This window comes from Ictalurus furcatus, chromosome 2, assembly GCF_023375685.1.
Source record: "Ictalurus furcatus strain D&B chromosome 2, Billie_1.0, whole genome shotgun sequence".
Classification (NCBI taxonomy): Eukaryota; Metazoa; Chordata; class Actinopteri; order Siluriformes; family Ictaluridae; genus Ictalurus; species Ictalurus furcatus.
The window spans coordinates 2770601-2790636 of record NC_071256.1 but is presented as its reverse complement, the minus strand read 5'-3'; the positions used below and the strand labels follow the sequence as shown (position 1 = coordinate 2790636).

The 20036-nt window shown below is 42.7% G+C and overlaps 1 protein-coding gene across 2 annotated transcripts in view; it reads right to left on the bottom strand.

Moving 5' to 3' along the window:
* Positions 1-6417: 6417 nt before the first annotated feature.
* Positions 6418-20036, bottom strand: part of cdk19 (cyclin-dependent kinase 19) — a 47568-nt gene continuing 33949 nt past the window's right edge. The window contains exons 5-14 of one of the 2 annotated variants that reach the window (XM_053642684.1): positions 14552-14609; positions 13286-13417; positions 12949-13092; positions 11463-11532; positions 10732-10804; positions 10550-10647; positions 10292-10370; positions 8415-8618; positions 7067-7240; positions 6418-6956 (exon numbers count right to left, since the gene is read on the bottom strand). In XM_053642684.1, the coding sequence (XP_053498659.1) occupies positions 7115-7240; positions 8415-8618; positions 10292-10370; positions 10550-10647; positions 10732-10804; positions 11463-11532; positions 12949-13092; positions 13286-13417; positions 14552-14609 (984 nt within the window). In that variant the 3' untranslated portion in view covers positions 6418-6956; positions 7067-7114. Of the gene's footprint in view, positions 7241-8414; positions 8619-10291; positions 10371-10549; positions 10648-10731; positions 10805-11462; positions 11533-12948; positions 13093-13285; positions 13418-14551; positions 14610-20036 lie in introns of both variants that reach the window. The other variant, XM_053642674.1, reaches the window with a different exon arrangement.

The following is a 20036-nucleotide window of genomic DNA, read 5'->3' as shown; positions in this document are numbered from 1 at the left end:
TGTAGGCTCCGCTCGCTTATTTGCATACAACATTCAGAGGCTTTATATTTCTACGCATTTACAATAAGAACTCTGTAAAAGAGCGCTGCCTAGCTTTTATATAACTGCCGTATCTTTAGTGCCTAAACAAGACAATAAAAAACATTAAATACTTCTTTTTTTTTTTTTCAGTTGCCACTAAATAGCTTAGCAATAACAGTGCATTAAAAGACAATTATCATAGTTATGTTTCAGTGAAGAATTCTTATGTACAGCTAAAATTCACACAAAACAGGACATTGTTTAAAAATAAAATCAAATAATAATAATAATAATAATAATAATAAAAAGACGTTAATGTTAGCAGGACCACACGGCGAACCTCTCAGAATTCCACAGAGTGAGAGTTTTACAAAACACGTCCCGCTCCGTAGGTTATTAAACGCATGTGCAGAATAAAACATGACATCAAATTAAAAAAAAAATGAAACAAAAACAATATCATACACACAAAAAGGACAATATAAAAATCTCCAAAAAGGCAAAAGGAAGGAGTGTGTTCTGAATGCCGTGTGAAGGAAAAAAAAAAGAAGAAAAAAAAGGCACTGTTAACATGCTGAAATGTTTTAGCTGAAAGAAATAATCGCACACTTACAGTATTAGTGAACACTTCTAAGCGCGACAGGCACAGAGTCCCTTTAAAAACTACAAACCCCACCCGCGCGGCTCCTTCGGCTTCGTAAAACCCCGACCTACGAGGACTGGTGCCTTCTGGGAAATGGAGTTCAGTGCATAAAAAATCACCACGCCTACTAAGTCAGTGCCTTTGTACAACTCTGTATATAAAGGCTTTTGGCGAGCAGATATACCTTCAGACTACGTTAGAGAGGAAAATAAAAGACCTATACAAAGGACCTGAAAACATTGATCTCGTTTAGTAAAACCAACAAAAAAAAAAACGGTTCTCGGACCTCAGCTTCAGGCCTGAGACGTATCTAAACATCGATATATATATTTATATATCTATATATATCTATATATCTATTCGTATATACATGTGTGACAATAATAAATACGGTTGTGTAGAATTAATATACATGCCATTTTTACAATCGATCTTAATATGTTATAACAATACAGCATACAGTACAAAAAAAAAACAAAAACCTCAATGACTTCATGTCAGAATTTTCAGTTTGCAGTTTAGATTACAAATCCCGTTTTTTTGTTTAAAAAATAATAATAATTGACTCCGATAGTAAGAAACACGGTGATCTTCGCTGCTGTGGTTTGAATTGAGGCTCCGGCACAAGCGGAAGCTTTTCAGGTAGGGTTTATTTGTTTCGTTTTCGTTTTCGTTTTTGCTTGCATAGGAAAAGCGTGAAGGCTTAGTGTCCCACACGGAGAAGACACGGCGACAGAACGACACTACACCGATCACCTCGCTTTCGTTTTTTACAGAAAGAGAGACGCCAAACTGGCGCTCTACGCGTCTCAGGACGAAGAGAAGAAAACACCGTAAGCGCTGTAGAGAAGAAGGTTTGGGCTGGACTGCTGGTCAGTGTTCGTTTGGTTTGGTTTGGTTTTGATATGAACAGAAACGAAAAAGATTCAGAGGGAAAAAACCCGACGACAATTAAACGGGAGCCATCTCGAGCGTCCATTTTGTGGTATTTGAAGTTATTTTCCCGTCAAGAGTAATCGTACGTGATCGTTATTTTATAAATCACCGTGCGACTGTAACCGCACGCCATGTTTTTCAGTCGCAATTCATGCACTTGCATGGCTCATGCGGAATATACAAAAACGCTGCTTAAAAAGGACGATCGCAACTCAAGGCTTTTGACTTAGACGTCGCTGTTCGTGACTATACGGAGGGGCGGAGCCTCGCTGAGCAGGCGGGCGGAGCCGAAACGAGTTGCTATCGTCTAGATTTTACGTGAATTCTATCAACGCTGCTTTTTTTTTTTTTTTCGACGTTCAATTGCTTTTGACAGGAAAGTAACGTTGCAGCCATTCCGGAGCTGGTCAATAACCCGTGTTAAAGAAGCATTTTCACTCAAAATATGCTAACACTCATCTTAGCGAATGAGCTAGTTAAGCCGCCTGTGTGTCAAATACATTTCTTTAAATATAAATATAAACCAAGGTAGTATGAGACACACCCGCTGTCTCTGATTGGTTCAAATAGCACATGACTGCTCCACTGCCGCTATTGCGCCATTGTCCGTTAATTAACCATTGGTTGATGTCAGGATGCCTGTTCTACACCCACGGCCACCTTTTATTGAGTAAACGCTCTCTGTAAAAAGTTTACATGAGGAGTTCTTTGATATGGGTGCGTCTCAGTCATCTCCCTAGGTGGGGAATCGGTATATATATCGTCTACACGAGTTGGGGCGCTGGTAAGGACCTTGGCTCGCTACACACCGGGACACAATTTACGGCGACGTGACTACGTACTCGCGGTGTAAAACGTCACCACTGGCGTCTATCGACGACGGGCAGAGCCGAAATATTTCTGACGTTATACGTCGTATAAGTTTGCTCGCCTAATCGCACGCGTTTTTGTCGTGGTACTTCAAGCAGGATCGTAGGCGAGCTAGGGAATATGTTAAACTCATTAAACACTTAAGAGTCGTCAGACTCGAACAAACCGTATATATGACGTCGGATAAATAAAAAAAATCTCCGGATGTAAGTAATCGTTTGAGAGATACAACGACGATGACGAGCTACTTACGTTTGTAGCTCGTGGAAGTTGGCCGAGAGAGAGGCTTCGGGAAATATGACGTCGTTATTTCCAGTAAGGAAACATAGAGAGCATCGATGCTCCCCGGTTTTTGCGGTGCATTGTGGGATTTTTTTTTTAGGGAGCGAACATTCCGGTGCACTGGATGGATTTTGTGATCGAGACAGAACTTAAAACGGCCGAGTCCCTGATCGGCGCCCTGACTACTGAACTAGGGAGCTGATTGAGACGCGCCCTATGTGTCGCTGGTCGAACAACGAAGGTTCTATGAAGAACCATACAACAAAATGTTTTTCAGAAAATCTGGAAAGGAAGTTGAACCCTTCGGTTGTCCTTCTGGGGGAACACTTAAGTGTTTCTCTTAAAGGTGACTCCAATGATCCATATAAATCTTTGAACCCGTAATGGTTCTTCAGTTGTCCCACAGGAGGAACCTTAAAAAAAATCCATTCTTGGAGTATATCCTAATCAGAATGGTTCTGATCAGGATACAGGCCCCGTTTTTGTAAGAAAACTTGAAGAACTTTATTTTTTTTTCCGAGAATGTCCTTACAACCGTGTTTGGCAGTAGTTATTTTTCGCTTGTCCGAAATATACACTCTTATATGTTTCGACCTTCATGGGTTCTTCAGCTGTCCCACTGCAGGAACCCATACCTAAACAGTTTTTCCCTATTACAAAGGGTTCCAATTTTTTTGGAACAACCACTAAAGAACCATTTTCTTCTAAAAGTCTGTTTACAACTGTGTTTAAAGGTGGTTTATTTTAATTTGTTTCAAATATACAGCCGAAGATTTTGAACGCTTAAGGTTTTTTTTTTTTCCGGTTGTTCCTCGAGATGAACTTTTTACAAATGTCCGTAGAACACTATCAGAAAGGGTTTGAAGTACAACGTTGGGGTTTTTTTTTTTTTTTTTTGGAAGAACCATTAAAGAACTCTTTTTTTCATCGAATATACAGTTGGCTTTAGCAATAACGTGTGCCCGCTAGCGTTGTTAGCATATTTGAGTGAAGTTCTTCTTTAAATATCGCGACTGTAAACTCACGTTAGTTGAAATGAACACGTCCTCTCAGGTCATCTGAAATCAACCTGAAGGGAGATCAGTGCCTTTTGCTCAGTTTAGCAAGTCTCAGGCCAGCTACGTGCGCTAGCGTCTCCCGAGTCTACTTCACAGCCATTCCTGATGTCCATTAGTACATTAGTGCAGAAGTGCCATATAGTCGACAGCTCTGAGAGTCGTGCAGTTCTCTCAACCCCCAGTAAGGTGTCAGTGTTTCCAACATTTTCAGTGCACTTATCAGGTCTGGCCTGTTTCTTCTCGACTCCTGGCTGAGGTCAGGACTTGGCGAACAGGGGAAACAGAACCTGGAATAACGTTAAAGGGAACACTTTTAGCTCCCCTTTCCCCTATCTTGAAGGACCTGGAGTGTTGTTTGTTTGTTTGTTTGTTTGTTTGTTTGTTTTTACAGCGCTGCCTCAAATGCGTGTCTGCACACGGAGTGGTGAGGAACAAACTAATCTACGCAAACTTCAAAGCCAACAATAAAAATAGCAAAGATCCAAAATTATAAAATATCAAACAGGAGGTAACAGTCACTGGAGCTGCCTCAGACATTGTAACAAAAACATAAGACACACGTTTGTACGTACAGTTTCTCTCATACACACAGGGTTGATACACGCGATTATATCTTATGGCCAAAGAAATAACAATCGAACGTATTCGCCAGACAGTAAAAAGGAATTTTCTCCTTTTGTTTTTGCTTCGATTTCCTGACAAACCAAGCTGTCGTTGATATTCGCCGTTCGTCGTCGGGAATGAAATGTGTCTCGACGAAGGACTCGTAAAAGTAAAGGGCTTCCTCTGCGGTGTTAAGATATCAGAAGTAAATATTTACAAAAGGACAAAAAACTAGAAGGTCAAAGCCTCCGGGTCTGTAGTTGAAAAGTCGTAAAAGGCGCTCTGAACATGCACGAAGACAAATCACGGCTGTGATAAGGGCCAGTCGCCAGTCCTCTATCTTCAAAGCTCTTTGTTCTTCGGTGTCTGTAATGTGCATGTGGTGTTATATATGCACAGGATGGACAGGAAGGGGAAAAATAGAGAGTGTTACAAACAGACGGAGAGATAGAGGAGGGAAGGGATATTTGGTTTGAATTAGCCTCCATATTGCAGGTGTGATGATGGACCAGAGCAGAATCAGTCGCTTACACATCGATTCTAGGTTCTGGCAGGTTCTCTGCGGACACTTTGGGTCCTAATGGCAGGTTCTGTTTAGGCCCTCGTATTGTCCCAGAGGGCAGGTTACAGGCAGAAAAAAAAAATGTGGAGGACTGGAACTGTAGCGGGTTTTGTAGGTTGGTGGATTGGAAACTGCAGGTTTAGAGGATTTATTCTCTACTAAGAAGGTTTTGCAGACCGCTTAAGTATGGATACAGAAGGATCTGAGAATTGACAGGAACACTGAGAGTTTTGAGGACTGGTTCCGTAGAGACACTGAAGGGTTTGATGACTGCCTGTAGATGGAAACTAAAGGTTCTACCTAAAAAAATAAACGTTTGAAGAATTCCAGTTTAGAGAGTAGTGTTATTAAATGAAAACACCAGGATTTGGATCACTGGTGTTGTATGAATACTGCAGGTTCTAGGACTACATGGTGAGGCGATCTGGCTCCAATGATTTTGAGAACCATTCTATTAGTGATGGTTTTGTAAGGACACTGAAGGTATTGATGACTGGTTCTAGATGGCAACTGAGGGTTCTGGGGAATGGTTCATGATGAAACCCTAAGGAATGAATCCATAATAACACTCAGGCTTTTGAAGACTGGTTCAAAACAAGGGGTCTGAGGACTGGTTCGGGAAGGAAACTGAGGGATCTGGACGATGGATCTGGTTGAAAACAAACGTTCTGAGGACTAGTTCTAGATGGAAACGGTTCGGGGGCTCGGTTCTGGATGGAAACCCAAGAGTAGACCCACAATAACATTAAGGGTTCTGAGGACTGGTTCTGGGTGAAAACCGAGGGGTTGGGGACTGATTCTTGATAGAAACCGAGGATCTTAGGGACTGATTCTTGATAGAAACCGAGGGGCTTGGGGACCGATTCTTGGTAGAAACCCAGGTGCTTGGTCACTGATTCTTGATAGAAACCCAGGGGGTTTGGGGACTGATTCTTGGTGGAAACCCAGGGGGTGTGGGGACTGATTCTTGGTGGAAACCCAGGGGGTGTGGGGACTGATTCTTGGTGGAAACCCAGGGGGTGTGGGGACTGATTCTTGGTGGAAACCCAGGGGTTTGAGGACTGATTCTTGATAGAAACCCAGGGGTTTGGGGACTGATTCTTGATAGAAACCCAGGGGTTTGGGGACTGATTCTTGATAGAAACCCAGGGGTTTGGGGACTGATTCTTGGTGGAAACCCAGCAGCTTGGGGACTGATTTTTGAATACAACTGAAGGGTGCACCCTTGATGACACCAAGAATTCAGAGGATTGGTTATGGATAGAAACCAAGGGGCCTGGGGGCTTGGTCTGGGGGGAAACCAAGGTGTCTGGGGACTGGTTCTGGTTCTTGAGGGAGTGCTCATGGTTTAGATGATTGACTCTAAATATACACTGTAGGTTTGATGGATTATAGGGACTTGATTTGCATAAAAACGTCATGATTGACAATTGGGTCCATAAAGATTCACATCACTGAACCCATAACAACACCGTGGGTTTTGTTAGGACTGGTATTGTATACTTCAGAGTTTTTATGTATTTACGCTGAAGATTTAAATAACTGTTTTGGTGTGGACACTGAAGGTTGTACATCTATATGGACATTGTGGGGTTTTAGGAACTGGTATTGTGGCTCTGTGGTTAAGGTTCTGAAGTAATGCTCGTACGGTTGTCAGTTTGAATCCCAGGATTGCCAAAGTGCCACAGTCAGGCCCTCGAGAAAGGTCCTTCACCCTCAACTGCTCGGCTAAATGCTTGGATTGCATCCTGCCTCGTTGGTAAGTCACTTTGGATAAAAGCCTGTGCCAAATAAATAAATGCAAATACATGAAATATATTTCTGCGTACTGGTTTTAACTAAGGGTTAGGACGCTGGTGTTGCTTCTCCTCACAGGGTTCATCTGAGCTCCAAGGCTCCTGGGAGGAGTAGCTGAGCATGGGAGGTGCTGCTTCATAAAAGTCATCTTATCTGCTGGTATCGGCAGCGTACGCATCTCGAGCTGAAAGCGCAGAAGTGTAAAGGAAGTGAGAATGAGAAGGGAGCGGTACAGGTGGGAAGGCAGGGAGAAGGAAGTCTCCACGAGTGTATATATAAAAATGGCAGCGAGACCTGCGTTCGTGTTCATGGATTAGCGCGAGCCGTCAATGTTTCCACGCCTTAGTAGCGGTGAGACTGATGAGAGTACTGGGAGCTTTGCTGAGATGTGGACGAATATCCCATAGTGCTTTGAGACTGGGTGGTGCCTTGGACGTTGCTTTGGTAACCGAGGCGCGAACTGGAGTGCTGAAACAAACGGACAGAAAGAAAAGGGTTAATGATCATCGTCAAGCTGTCAGAAGGGGGGGACAAAAAAACCTATTTAGCTCCTGGAACGTCTCTCAAAAGGGTGTTATAAAAAAACAGCAATTCAACATGGCAAAACGGAAGAAGTTGAATTTTTTTTTCTTCTAAAAGCAACAACTAGTAGCTTTCTCTCTCTCTCTCTCTCTCTCTCTCTTTGTACAATGATATGCTTAGACAAGTAGATAAGGCAGAGGTGTAGCAGATCACACTCCCATGCTGTTAAGGGTTATCAGTCAAAGTCTAAACACACACACACACACACACGCTCGGGGCAAAGTCCATGGCGTAGGACCTCACAGTCATTCCAGTACTGATCCGTTTGGGACACGTGCAACCGGCAGATCATTTACTAATCTGTTTATTTACTACAGAACAAAAAGGCTTTTGTAAATATTACGCAAAATCCTGATACGATTAGCTAAAGCAACTCATATTCTCTCTCTCTCTCTCTCTCTCTCTCAGACACACACACATACACGTTTTCGAAATAATAAGCACATGAACGTGATCCAGCGCTCGCGCCGATCAAACGTTCCTTCGAAAAAAGAAGAGAAAAGAAGCAAGAAGATATGGCTAGTGAATCCTATTGCCGCTTTCAGAATACCGGAGTTACGGGGAGAACGTGTTCCTGAGAAAAAGGCTCTTACTAAGCAACAATGCAAGAAGAGATAACATCATGTATCACCGTTTATCTCCCACGCTAATATCAGACGTGGGTGGCTAAATCACTGTAGGCCTTCGCAGGAAAAAAGCTGTAGGAACATGCTCCTGTTCATCATGAGGTCTTGTTAAGTTACGTTACGCAGCTAGCAAACGCTCCCTGCCGTGACCTTCTCCCGATAGACGTCTCTATTACGTTATGTTCTTGTATGTACCAAACGTCCGACGTCTAGTATACTTACTGTACGTCTTGCCGATGCTTTTTACGCATTTCACAGGTGCTGGTGGCGAGCTTCCTGGAAGTTTGAAAATCCGTGACTTTTTGAATTGACCACAGACAAGTAGGGACGCCTGCATGTCCTGGATGGTTGGATGTTGGTAGACCGTGTTCAATTTCTGAGTCTCGGGGGCCAAGAAAACACACACACACACACACACACACACATGAACACACCTGGTAGTCTGTCTGGAGCACGTTGGCCCCGGTGGTGCGGCTCTTCTTGTTGGGGGGCCCCTGCTCCTGGCCTGCGTGCTGCATGGTGGGTCCCGTGGTCCCCCCCGACGTGCCGTTGGTCTGAGCCGAGCTCTGCTGCGAGGGAGCCTGTTGCGCCTGCGTTTGCGTCTGCGCCTGCGTCTGCTGGTGCTGTTGCGTCTGGTTCTACGTAAACACACACACACACACACACAAACCCAGAGGCGTAATTCCTGGAAAAATAGCTGAAATATTATACACACACTCATTCTTTATTTAATTTTTTTCCCCCCACATTTTAATATTAATAATAAAGTCATCATAACTCTGGAGTAACACAAATGGAACTATGGGAATTATGTCGTGATAAAAAAAAAAAAAAAAAATTAAAAATCCGAAATAAATCAAAATAATTTCATATTTTAGCGTCTTTAAAGTAGACACGCTTTTTTTCGCCTAGAAATTTCCAGGAATGTATTCTTGGCGTTTTCTCGAGCGATTTCTTGAGGAATTTCCCCGAGATGCTTTTTAAACGGTAGTAAAGGAGTTCCCGCCGACGCCGGACTCTTACCCGCTGCTTCCCCGAATATTTCTCCGTTTAAATAAAGGATTGTTTTGTAAATAAAATGTCCGTTCTCTAATGAGAGAAATGAATACGTCGGCACGATTATATTACTGCGCTCATGGTGTCATGCGCTCGTGGCGTGTGTGTGTGTGTGTGTGTGTGTGTGTGTGTGTGTGTGGTCACGGAGGTTGGCGTCAGGTGTTGAAATATCGCCTTTGCTTAAAGCACCAGAGGGATTTTTAGATCTGTCAGAAGTACACGTATTGCTAATCCTCTACTTCACTAATCACACTCATGCTGACACGGAGTACGCCACGTCACATGTTTGTGCTGTCTGATGGCCAGGTGGCTCGTTCCTACTGTGTGTGTGTGTGTGTGTGTGTGTGTGTGTGTGTGTGTGCCATGTGATGTTCCGTTTGCCAAAACTGACCTGATAATCCTTATGACACAAATTACCCAAGACTCCAGTTTCACCCTTGTTTTCTAACGTGGTATTCACGGAAATCTAATTATTTCTGTTTTAAAAAAAAAAAAAAAGAAAAAAAAAGAAAAAAAGTTCGTATCCTACGTTTCGCTCCTCGTGTGAATTTACAAATAATCGCCGATAAGATTTTACACACGAACTGTCGCGATTTTTATTTATTCCAATTTTGCTGAACGACCGTTGGTTTCGTGCGGATCATTTGAAAGCACGCGATCGGCGACGAAATCCAGAAATGAAGACAAATCCGGTAAGACTAGCCGTTCAATCGGAACAAAAGTAATGGCGCCCTATAACCCAAGGACGCCGTTTCCGTGTTTTTATGGTGGCTGACGGACGCGCCGCGATGGCTGAGCCGCGTTACTGGTAGATCTGGCGCACGCCGCGCTCATAAGCCGCTTTCGTCACCGTTTAGTCGCCGTTCATGTGACGTTTGGTAGGCGTGGCTAAATGCAGATCAGCTGTACTGCGACCGCGTTCGGGGCATCGGCGTTGATCGACACGCACACCGGTGCGCAGAACGTCGGTCTTAACGAAAGCTGGCTGGAATTTTCCATTTGGGTTTTGGTATGAAAGTATAAAAACCTCTTTGCGTAAGTATGCACACCCTTTCGTAATGGGTCGTGTGACCCGATCGCATTCAGAGCTCATGCTCAGAAAGAATCATCGCACACCCCAAATAAACCTCACGTCACGAAACCTTCTTTTTTTTAACTTTAACGTCGTGTATAGACTTTTTTTCGTTTTTTCCAGCGTATCCACTGTAAATGAGGACGTCCGTGTGTATGAGTGCACTTGCGTGGCAGATTTTACCTTCTCCGTCTTCTCTTCAGGTTCGTCCTCGTTGAGGAACTCGCGTTTGGGGTATGGGATTTGGCATCCTGCAAATACACTGTAACGCACACACACACACACACACACACACACACGTGCACACAACGGTGTGTTTTTCGACTAACAGAAGTCTGCAGTGATAAAAAACTGAAAGTCATTGCACGCCAGAACTGTGTGTGTGTGTGTGTGTGTGTGTGTGTGTGTGTGTGTGTGTTGGCATGCCTCACAGAGCCTTACTCTGATGTAGGTAAGGGGTCCTCCAGGAAATAGGGGTCTTGCAGTGCCTGTTCGGACGTAATCCTCTTGGTGGGGTCCATGGTCAGAAGTTTCTGGAGCTGGATTCAGAAATTAAAAGTTAGGATTGTTTATTTCGGGAATATTTCGGGCATATTTATCCACGAAGCAGACCAGACGCTCACCAACAAAAAGACTTTGCTGTCCGGTTTCACTTTATGCTTCTCCATGTATTTGATGAGGCTGCTGTTGGCGTACCTGGTAAACACAATGGCATGAGATGAGAGAACATTTTAATTGCCTTTATTTATTGTAGAACTTTTTAATTGTTTGATTGGTTTTTTTTTTTTTGGATTATTCTATTTGGCTTTGGTATTTGCTGATTTTTAAAAAAAAAAAAAAAAAAAAAAACGACTTAACTTCCGAATCGAAGGAAAATCGTAATCCTTCTTAAATTTCACGTTGTTTATTGCAAATAGGCGTTACAATAATGAGTGCGCCTCGGTGCAAGCGTTCAGGCGCTTAAGGAGTGTCGGGTTCCACTAGAAAAGAAAAAAAAAAATAGACTCAATTCGCCCTAATTTAGTCTTATCCAATTCCCACCCTCCGGCTCGGTCTCCTGTTACGTATATTATAGTACTTGCTAAGTTAAACACGCTGAAGGATTTTCTTTCATATGAACAAAAACTCAAAACATTCTCCGTTTACCGTGACAGAAAGCCAAAATGGTGAAAACACCACGGTGAGACTGTGTTACGGGAGGGGGCGGGGCTTCCAGCGTTCCAGTTCATAGCTCATGCGAGTGCGCTCAGAGCGAGAAAATATGTGTAAAGTCATGTAAAAACGGAGGAACGTTCGACCACGGCGCGTGCTGACTCAGCAAAGCGCGGGCGGTTTTTTTTTCTTTTTCACTCACGTCGTTCTTCTGAAGTCCTTCTGCAGGGTCGGATACTCCGGCATCTTCCGGATGTCTTCCCAGTCTTTGTCTGAAAATATTACACGCGTGAATAGGATGCGGTTTACTTAAAGACAGGATTTTCAACAACGTAGGCAGTGTTTTGTATCAACCCGACCCCCTCCCCCCCTACCCCTCCCTCCCCTCCCTCCCCACACACACACTTGCCCGCCCGTACAGTTTGGAAACTCTTCATGGTGTACATTTCTTCTGACGCATTGTGGTTAAACACACGCTTGAGGCAATGGAGCAACGAGTAACGGCGTGGCCCGATCTCACACACGTCAAAATAAAGGATTTGGGGTTGGGCTCGGCTTACGTATTTATCCGCGTCTTCACCGACTCTACGGAATCATGACCGGGATAATGACGTAGCGCGGGTTTGTTTGAGAAACGTTTGATTATCCGTAACGGTGAGACGTTCTCTAAGGAGATGTTTATTTAAGCTTCATTGGAAGGAGTCTCCAGTGTCAGCGCTTTGCTTCAGGACAGGAAAGTTGACGCTTTCTGGTTGCGTTTTTTAAAAAATTTTTGGTCTCGTTAACTTCAAGAGGAAGAAAAGGAGGTACAGGCTTCACGTCGAAACAATACTGCCGCAATTACATGACGATTTAAACTGTACGGCGTTTACCGTGTGACGGCACAAATCCTACAACACGGGGGTCGGACTCAAACTGTCAATCATTCTCGACTGACATGTTAATCGGCCATTTTGTACTGTATTCGATTTCCTTTCACGTGAACAAACTCGAAACATTCTCCGTGACGGAAAGCCAAAATCGAGTCGAGACAAGAACACACTAATGTGACATGTGAGATGGCGGGAGAGTGGGCGGGGCTTCCGGGGTGTCAGGTGATATCGGTGATAATATATTATTTTCATATTGAAACGTAATTCATTCAGGTTTTTTTTTTTTTTTCACACCAACCTTTTATAGAAATATACAGTGGGAAGCTGTGTGAAAGTGAGTATACGCCCTGAGTGCGCTCTATGTATGAAAATATATGTAAAGTCATGTAAAAACGGAGGAAAAGTCGACCACGGCGCGTCCTGACTCAGCAAAGCACGGGCGTTTTTTTCACAGTGGGATTATGATTATGATATTATCAGGATTATTATACACTGATTATGCGTTAACGGTACCAGTAGGGCTTGTCACTGTTGGGCGCTTGAGCAAGGCCCTTAACCCTCTCTCCTCCAGGGGGCGCTGTATCATGGCTGACCCTGCTCTCTGACCCCACCTTCCTAACATGCTGGGGTACGCGAAGAAAAGAATTTCACCGTGACCAGCACGCCTCCAAGTGTTTTATTCCATACCTATAACTCTATAATTTATAGATTCGACCTTTTTTTTTTTCCCGTCGGATGTTTCACACGCCGCGCGAGGCGTTTCGGTGCGTTAACGGTCTTATGAGATTGAAGTGCTATTATTAAAGGAACGGAGACCTGCGGGGAAGCCCATGACGCTGAAGATGCGGTCCAGCTGGTCGTGGTGGAACGGGTTGCTGGTTTTGATGTCCTCCTGACGGCAGTGAAATATCGGCTCGGACGTGAGCAGCTCCGCGAAGATGCAGCCGATCGCCCAGATGTCTTAACGCCGGCGCAAATAAATAAACAAACAAACGAATAAACAACGGCACCACAAAACAACGATGGATCATTCACATGGACACGTAGGAAGTAGGGAGTCACTGATGTTCGTAGGTACACGTGTATTTTCAACTAGTCGTCTAGCGTAATGTGTGTGTGTGTGTGTGTGTGTGTGTGTGTGTGTGAATCTCACCGATTGCTTTGGTGTAGTGTCGAGCTCCCAGAAGCAGTTCAGGCGCTCGATACCAGAATGTAACCACGACCGGATCCAAATCAGCCAAAGGCTTCAGAGGAGAATTGAAGAGTCGAGCAAATCCCATGTCCGCTGCAACACACACACACACACACACACACACACACACACACGCACACACACACAGAAATAAGATACAATACAGTTTAAATGTCGTGCATCAGATAATCAGGTGTGTCGAGAAAGTGTTTTAGTCATCGAAATTTCTGATGACCGTGGTTTACTTAAGACACCCACGTGTACAAAGCGCACGTAAAAGCCGAGCGCGTCTGATCCGGCCCTGGAGGTCAAACAGATAAAGAGAGAAGAGAGAGAGAAAGAAAGAAAGGGAGGAAGGAAGGATGACGAGAAAAGGGGTCATCGATCATTGATTGTCTCTTCTTGTTCCTCCGTCACCACGTGAGCAGGATTTTTCGAAGAAACCGAAGGTCGACGGGTCGCACGACCGTGTAAAGCCTAGTGCGCGCTACGTGATTATAGCCGCGGTTTCCTGGCCGCGGACTGATCTAAACCCGCGACGCCATTTTCCCAGGCTGCGATCAATTCCAGAGGTGTTAGATGTTCAGGACGATGAATAGTGTAGTGTGAACCTCTCTGCAACTCGTAGCAAGAACAGCCAATGAGAGCTCAACAGCTCTCACACTGTTTTATTTAGTAAAGTGTGTGTGTGTGTGTGTGTGGGGGGGGGGGATCGAGTATCACCCGGTCCGAGCCTTGATATCGGCGTGTCTCGAATTTTTAGGACCGTTTAGTGCAAATGAAAAACAGGCCGCTTTGACCTTGAAGCGCAAACGCGTGAGGGGTTAAAAAATCGGTTTCGCGTTTCCAGAGCCGCCCCGTACGAGAGCGGCATGGAAACTGAAATTCCAGGAGAAACCTAACCCTGCGGCAGAAATAGCTCGCCGGCGTGAGCCGCTGTCATCGCGCTGAAGTGTTCGATACGGACTTACGCAACACCGTTAGACCCGAGCACGTCCGGCGCTATCCCCATGTCCTATACGCTCGCTGAGAACGACCTCATTCCAACCCCAGCCGAGCTGAGGACATTATCGAGGTCAAAGCGGCCAATCCAATCTTTCCTATCGCTCGGATTTATGATCGGATCCCCCGGTGCACACCGGATCTCTCGGCACTCTTTGAGTGATCTAATCATCATGCACTCTATCAATCAATACATTTGACGTACGAAGAGAACACGTGACTTACCGATTTTGACCCTCCCCCGTTCGGGACCCTCCCCCATCACCAGGATATTGGCAGGTTTCTGGAAAGGAAGGAGAAAACGAGAAGGAAAAAAATCAGTCAGGGGTGTCGAGTGTCGTAGCAAGAAGCAGGAAGATGCTGATGCGGCGGAGACGAAGTCATGGAGATGTTCTGGCACCCGTCCCGCAGACGCCGGGATTTGTGCTCCCTTACAGAACGATGCGTGACGTCACGAGCGTTAATTCGAGGCAGAGGCCAATCCCGCTGACGCAGCTGATCACGGAGGATACAAAGCTAGAGTTTGAAACGCGACACGCGAATCAAACGACATATCGTTTCCTCCGAGCATGAACTTAACGCTAACGTCGCTATTCTGCATACGTGATCTGAAAGACTCTCACAGTTAGCACGCATCGCTCTGACTGACAGTAAAGGAGGCACTGCGATAGTTTACACCCGAAGAACAAAACCAACCAAAACAACACCCGAACTGCGTCATTTTCCACAAGTACTGAATATGAGCATGTACACTGAACCGGTCAGGCTTTTCCGTGTATAACGTCTGTATGTTGTTATACCACTTTTTAAGCTGGAGTATGAAATAAAACACCCCGTGTCATGCTGTTATCGGAAAATAATCAACGCCAGGGTGGATTAATTAAGTGCGGTTACTATAATCACCACAGAGTGGGTTATTTTCCTGTACAGCACATCCCAAACTGTTTCATTCCTCGTATACCGCGGTAATACGCCGACGACGACGATCCCTTGTTTATTCAAATAGACACCTTATATTTTTATCTGTTTACAGCTACACTTAAGACCGAGAGAGGGAGTTGTGTGTGTGTGTCCTAATTATTCCTTCTGCAAAGCTGTGTGTGTGTGTGTGTGTGTGTGTGTGTATCTGAGCATCTGAGATTCTGTGAGCTCATTGCACCCTACCAGAAAGAAAACAGTACGTGTTGCTATGGGAACCACAGCCTTAATGAAATCTGTTCTTCCAAACACAACCTGAGAGCACACACTGTTTAATCTACTCTGTGCGAGTGTGTGTGTGTGTGTGTGTGTGTGTGTGTGTGTGCGTGTTACTACATTATTCGAATAAATCATACACCCTTGATCCTGACCTCTGGCTATGCTCCGCTCCTTTCATACACTCTGGTTTGAACACAGCTGTACACTCATAATGGTCGCTCAGCTGATTTACAATGACTAATTTTTCTTTTTAAATAGATAAATAAACAGTGCTCAGAAACTGACACTGATGAAGGGCTTGAGTATTAAAATTTACTTAAACTTTACCTAAATACCCTTCTGTTGTATTCATTCGCAACCTGTACAACTGATTTAACACCTGCCCTTCTGTAGTATTCATTTTTACACTCACTTTACAACTGATTTAACACCTGCCCTTCTGTAGTATTCATTTTTACACTCACTTTACAACTGATTTAACACCTGCCCTTCTGTAGTATTTAATTTTACACTCACTTTACAACTGATTTAACACCTGCCCTTCTGTAATATTCAATTTTACACTCCCTTTACAACTGATTTATCACCTGTCCTTCTGTAGTATTCATTTTTACACTCCCTTTACAACTGATTTAACACCTGCCCTTCTGTAGTATTCATTTTTACACTCCCTTTACAACTGATTTAACACCTGCCCTTCTGTAGTATTCATTTTTACACTCCCTTTACAACTGATTTAACACCTGCCCTTCTGTAGTATTTAATTTTACACTCACTTTACAACTGATTTAACACCTGCCCTTCTGTAGTATTCAATTTTACACTCCCTTTACAACTGATTTATCACCTGTCCTTCTGTAGTATTCATTTTTACACTCCCTTTACAACTGATTTAACACCTGCCCTTCTGTAGTATTCATTTTTACACTCACTTTACAACTGATTTAACACCTGCCCTTCTGTAGTATTCATTTTTACACTCACTTTACAACTGATTTAACACCTGCCCTTCTGTAGTATTCATTTTTACACTCACTTTACAACTGATTTAACACCTGCCCTTCTGTACTATTCATTTTTACACTCCCTTTACAACTGATTTAACACCTGCCCTTCTGTAGTATTTAATTTTACACTCACTTTACAACTGATTTAACACCTGCCCTTCTGTAGTATTCAATTTTACACTCCCTTTACAACTGATTTATCACCTGCCCTTCTGTAGTATTCATTTTTACACTCCCTTTACAACTGATTTAACACCTGCCCTTCTGTAGTATTCATTTTTACACTCACTTTACAACTGATTTAACACCTGCCCTTCTGTAGTATTTAATTTTACACTCCCTTTACAACTGATTTAACACCTGCCCTTCTGTATTATTCATCTTTACACTCACTTTACAACTGATTTAACACCTGCCCTTCTGTAGTATTCATTTTTACACTCCCTTTACAACTGATTTAACACCTGCCCTTCTGTAGTATTCATCTTTACACTCCCTTTACAACTGATTTAACACCTGCCCTTCTGTAGTATTTAATTTTACACTCACTTTACAACTGATTTAACACCTGCCCTTCTGTAGTATTTAATTTTACACTCACTTTACAACTGATTTAACACCTGCCCTTCTGTAGTATTTAATTTTACACTCACTTTACAACTGATTTAACACTTCCCTTCTGTAGTATTCATTTTTACACTCCCTTTACAACTGATTTAACACCTGCCCTTCTGTAGTATTCATTTTTACACTCACTTCACAACTGATTTAACACCTGCCCTTCTGTAGTATTCATTTTTACACTCACTTTACAACTGATTTAACACCTGCCCTTCTGTAGTATTCATTTTTACACTCACTTTACAACTGATTTAACACCTGTCCTTCTGTAGTATTCATTTTTACACTCACTTTACAACTGATTTAACACCTGTCCTTCTGTAGTATTTAATTTTACACTCACTTTACAACTGATTTAACACCTGTCCTTCTGTAGTATTCATCTTTACACTCACTTTACAACTGATTTAACACCTGCCCTTCTGTAGTATTCATTTTTACACTCACTTTACAACTGATTTAACACCTGTCCTTCTGTAGTATTTAATTTTACACTCACTTTACAACTGATTTAACACCTGTCCTTCTGTAGTATTCATCTTTACACTCCCTTTACAACTGATTTAACACCTGCCCTTCTGTAGTATTTAATTTTACACTCACTTTACAACTGATTTAACACCTGCCCTTCTGTAGTATTTAATTTTACACTCACTTTACAACTGATTTAACACCTGCCCTTCTGTAGTATTTAATTTTACACTCACTTTACAACTGATTTAACACTTCCCTTCTGTAGTATTCATTTTTACACTCCCTTTACAACTGATTTAACACCTGCCCTTCTGTAGTATTCATTTTTACACTCCCTTTACAACTGATTTAACACCTGCCCTTCTGTAGTATTCATTTTTACACTCACTTTACAACTGATTTAGCGCATGCCCTTCTGTAGAATTCATTTTTTTACACTCACTTTACAACTGATTTAACACCTGCCCTTCTGTAGTATTCATTTTTACACTCACTTTACAACTGATTTAATACCTGCCCTTCTGTAGTATTCATCTTTACACTCACTTTACAACTGATTTAACACCTGCCCTTCTGTAGAATTCATTTTTACACTCACTTTACAACTGATTTAACACCTGCCCTTCTGTAGTATTCATTTTTACACTCACTTTACAACTGATTTAACACCTGCCCTTCTTTAGTATTCATCTTTACACTCACTTTACAACTGATTTAACACCTGCCCTTCTGTAGTATTCATTTTTACACTCCCTTTACAACTGATTTAACACCTGCCCTTCTGTAGTATTTAATTTTACACTCACTTTACAACTGATTTAACACTTCCCTTCTGTAGTATTCATTTTTACACTCCCTTTACAACTGATTTAACACCTGCCCTTCTGTAGTATTCATTTTTACACTCCCTTTACAACTGATTTAACACCTGCCCTTCTGTAGTATTCATTTTTACACTCACTTTACAACTGATTTAGCGCATGCCCTTCTGTAGAATTCATTTTTTTTACACTCACTTTACAACTGATTTAACACCTGCCCTTCTGTAGTATTCATTTTTACACTCACTTTACAACTGATTTAATACCTGCCCTTCTGTAGTATTCATCTTTACACTCACTTTACAACTGATTTAACACCTGCCCTTCTGTAGAATTCATTTTTACACTCACTTTACAACTGATTTAACACCTGCCCTTCTGTAGTATTCATTTTTACACTCACTTTACAACTGATTTAACACCTGCCCTTCTGTAGTATTCATCTTTACACTCACTTTACAACTGATTTAACACCTGCCCTTCTGCAGTATTCATTCGCAACCTCTACAACTGATCTGAAGTGACTCTGAGACCGTGTTAAATCACGCAATACATGCTACATTTGCATCGTATTTAGCAAATTTAGGTAGGAATGCTGCTAGTTTGCATATTCATTAAGGCCAGGCGTGTTATTCTACCCACAAGGAAGACACAAATCTTTAGCTTTACACACTCGAGTTGATATAGCTGTACAAAAGTAAGTAGAAGAAACTGATCGTCCAACGAGTGGAGAAGATCATGAGCGCTATTACAGTGATTTGACGGTGGTTAGAAACGCTGTATTAGAATTGCAGTGAAATATTTGTCCAGCAGTGACTTAACTGCCTTCCCTCTGGCTTTAGCTATTGAGCCAGCAAGTCTTTTTGTGTAATGCGAGCTAAATAAAGTAGGAGACCTGGACGACACAGTGCGGCTCAAGACTGCGAGACGGTGGTAGTAATTTGGTCATAGTGGTGTGTTGCCCTTTAAAAGACTAGAATGTCATGCGCACGGGCAGAGTTGAAACAAACACCATGGGAGGAGGAACAAGAGCTCTGTCTTCAGTGACACGCAGTCTCATGATTAAGGGATGAGTCCAACACACTCGCACGCAAACACACAACACTCTTAATATTCATCAACATCGGGAGTAAGCAACCGTGCTCAACACTTACACGTAATGGCACAATGACTAGAATTCCTCACAAACTGTTAGTCAAAGGTCAGCCGGGTCACGTGACTTCAGTCAGTAACATTCAGACGACATTCAGATATAATCTTCTTAATCCAGCATTTTATCAGTGAATCGGATGGAATTTCCGTGTGCTGAATGCAAATATGGTAAAAGAAAAAAAGAAAAAAGAAAAAAAAAAGAAAAACATATACTGATAAAAATAGCACCTTGCCTATTTACTAGTGATACATATACTCCAGACTGCATGAGCTCTAATGGTAAACAGTGGATAGCTTTGATACTAGTGGCTGCTATTATTATTATTATTATTATTATTATTATTACATACATACTAGTCTTACATACAGTACATTTCATCTTTACCCGGGACAAATATAAAACATTGCACGTATACTAGCACTAGTACTTGTACTATG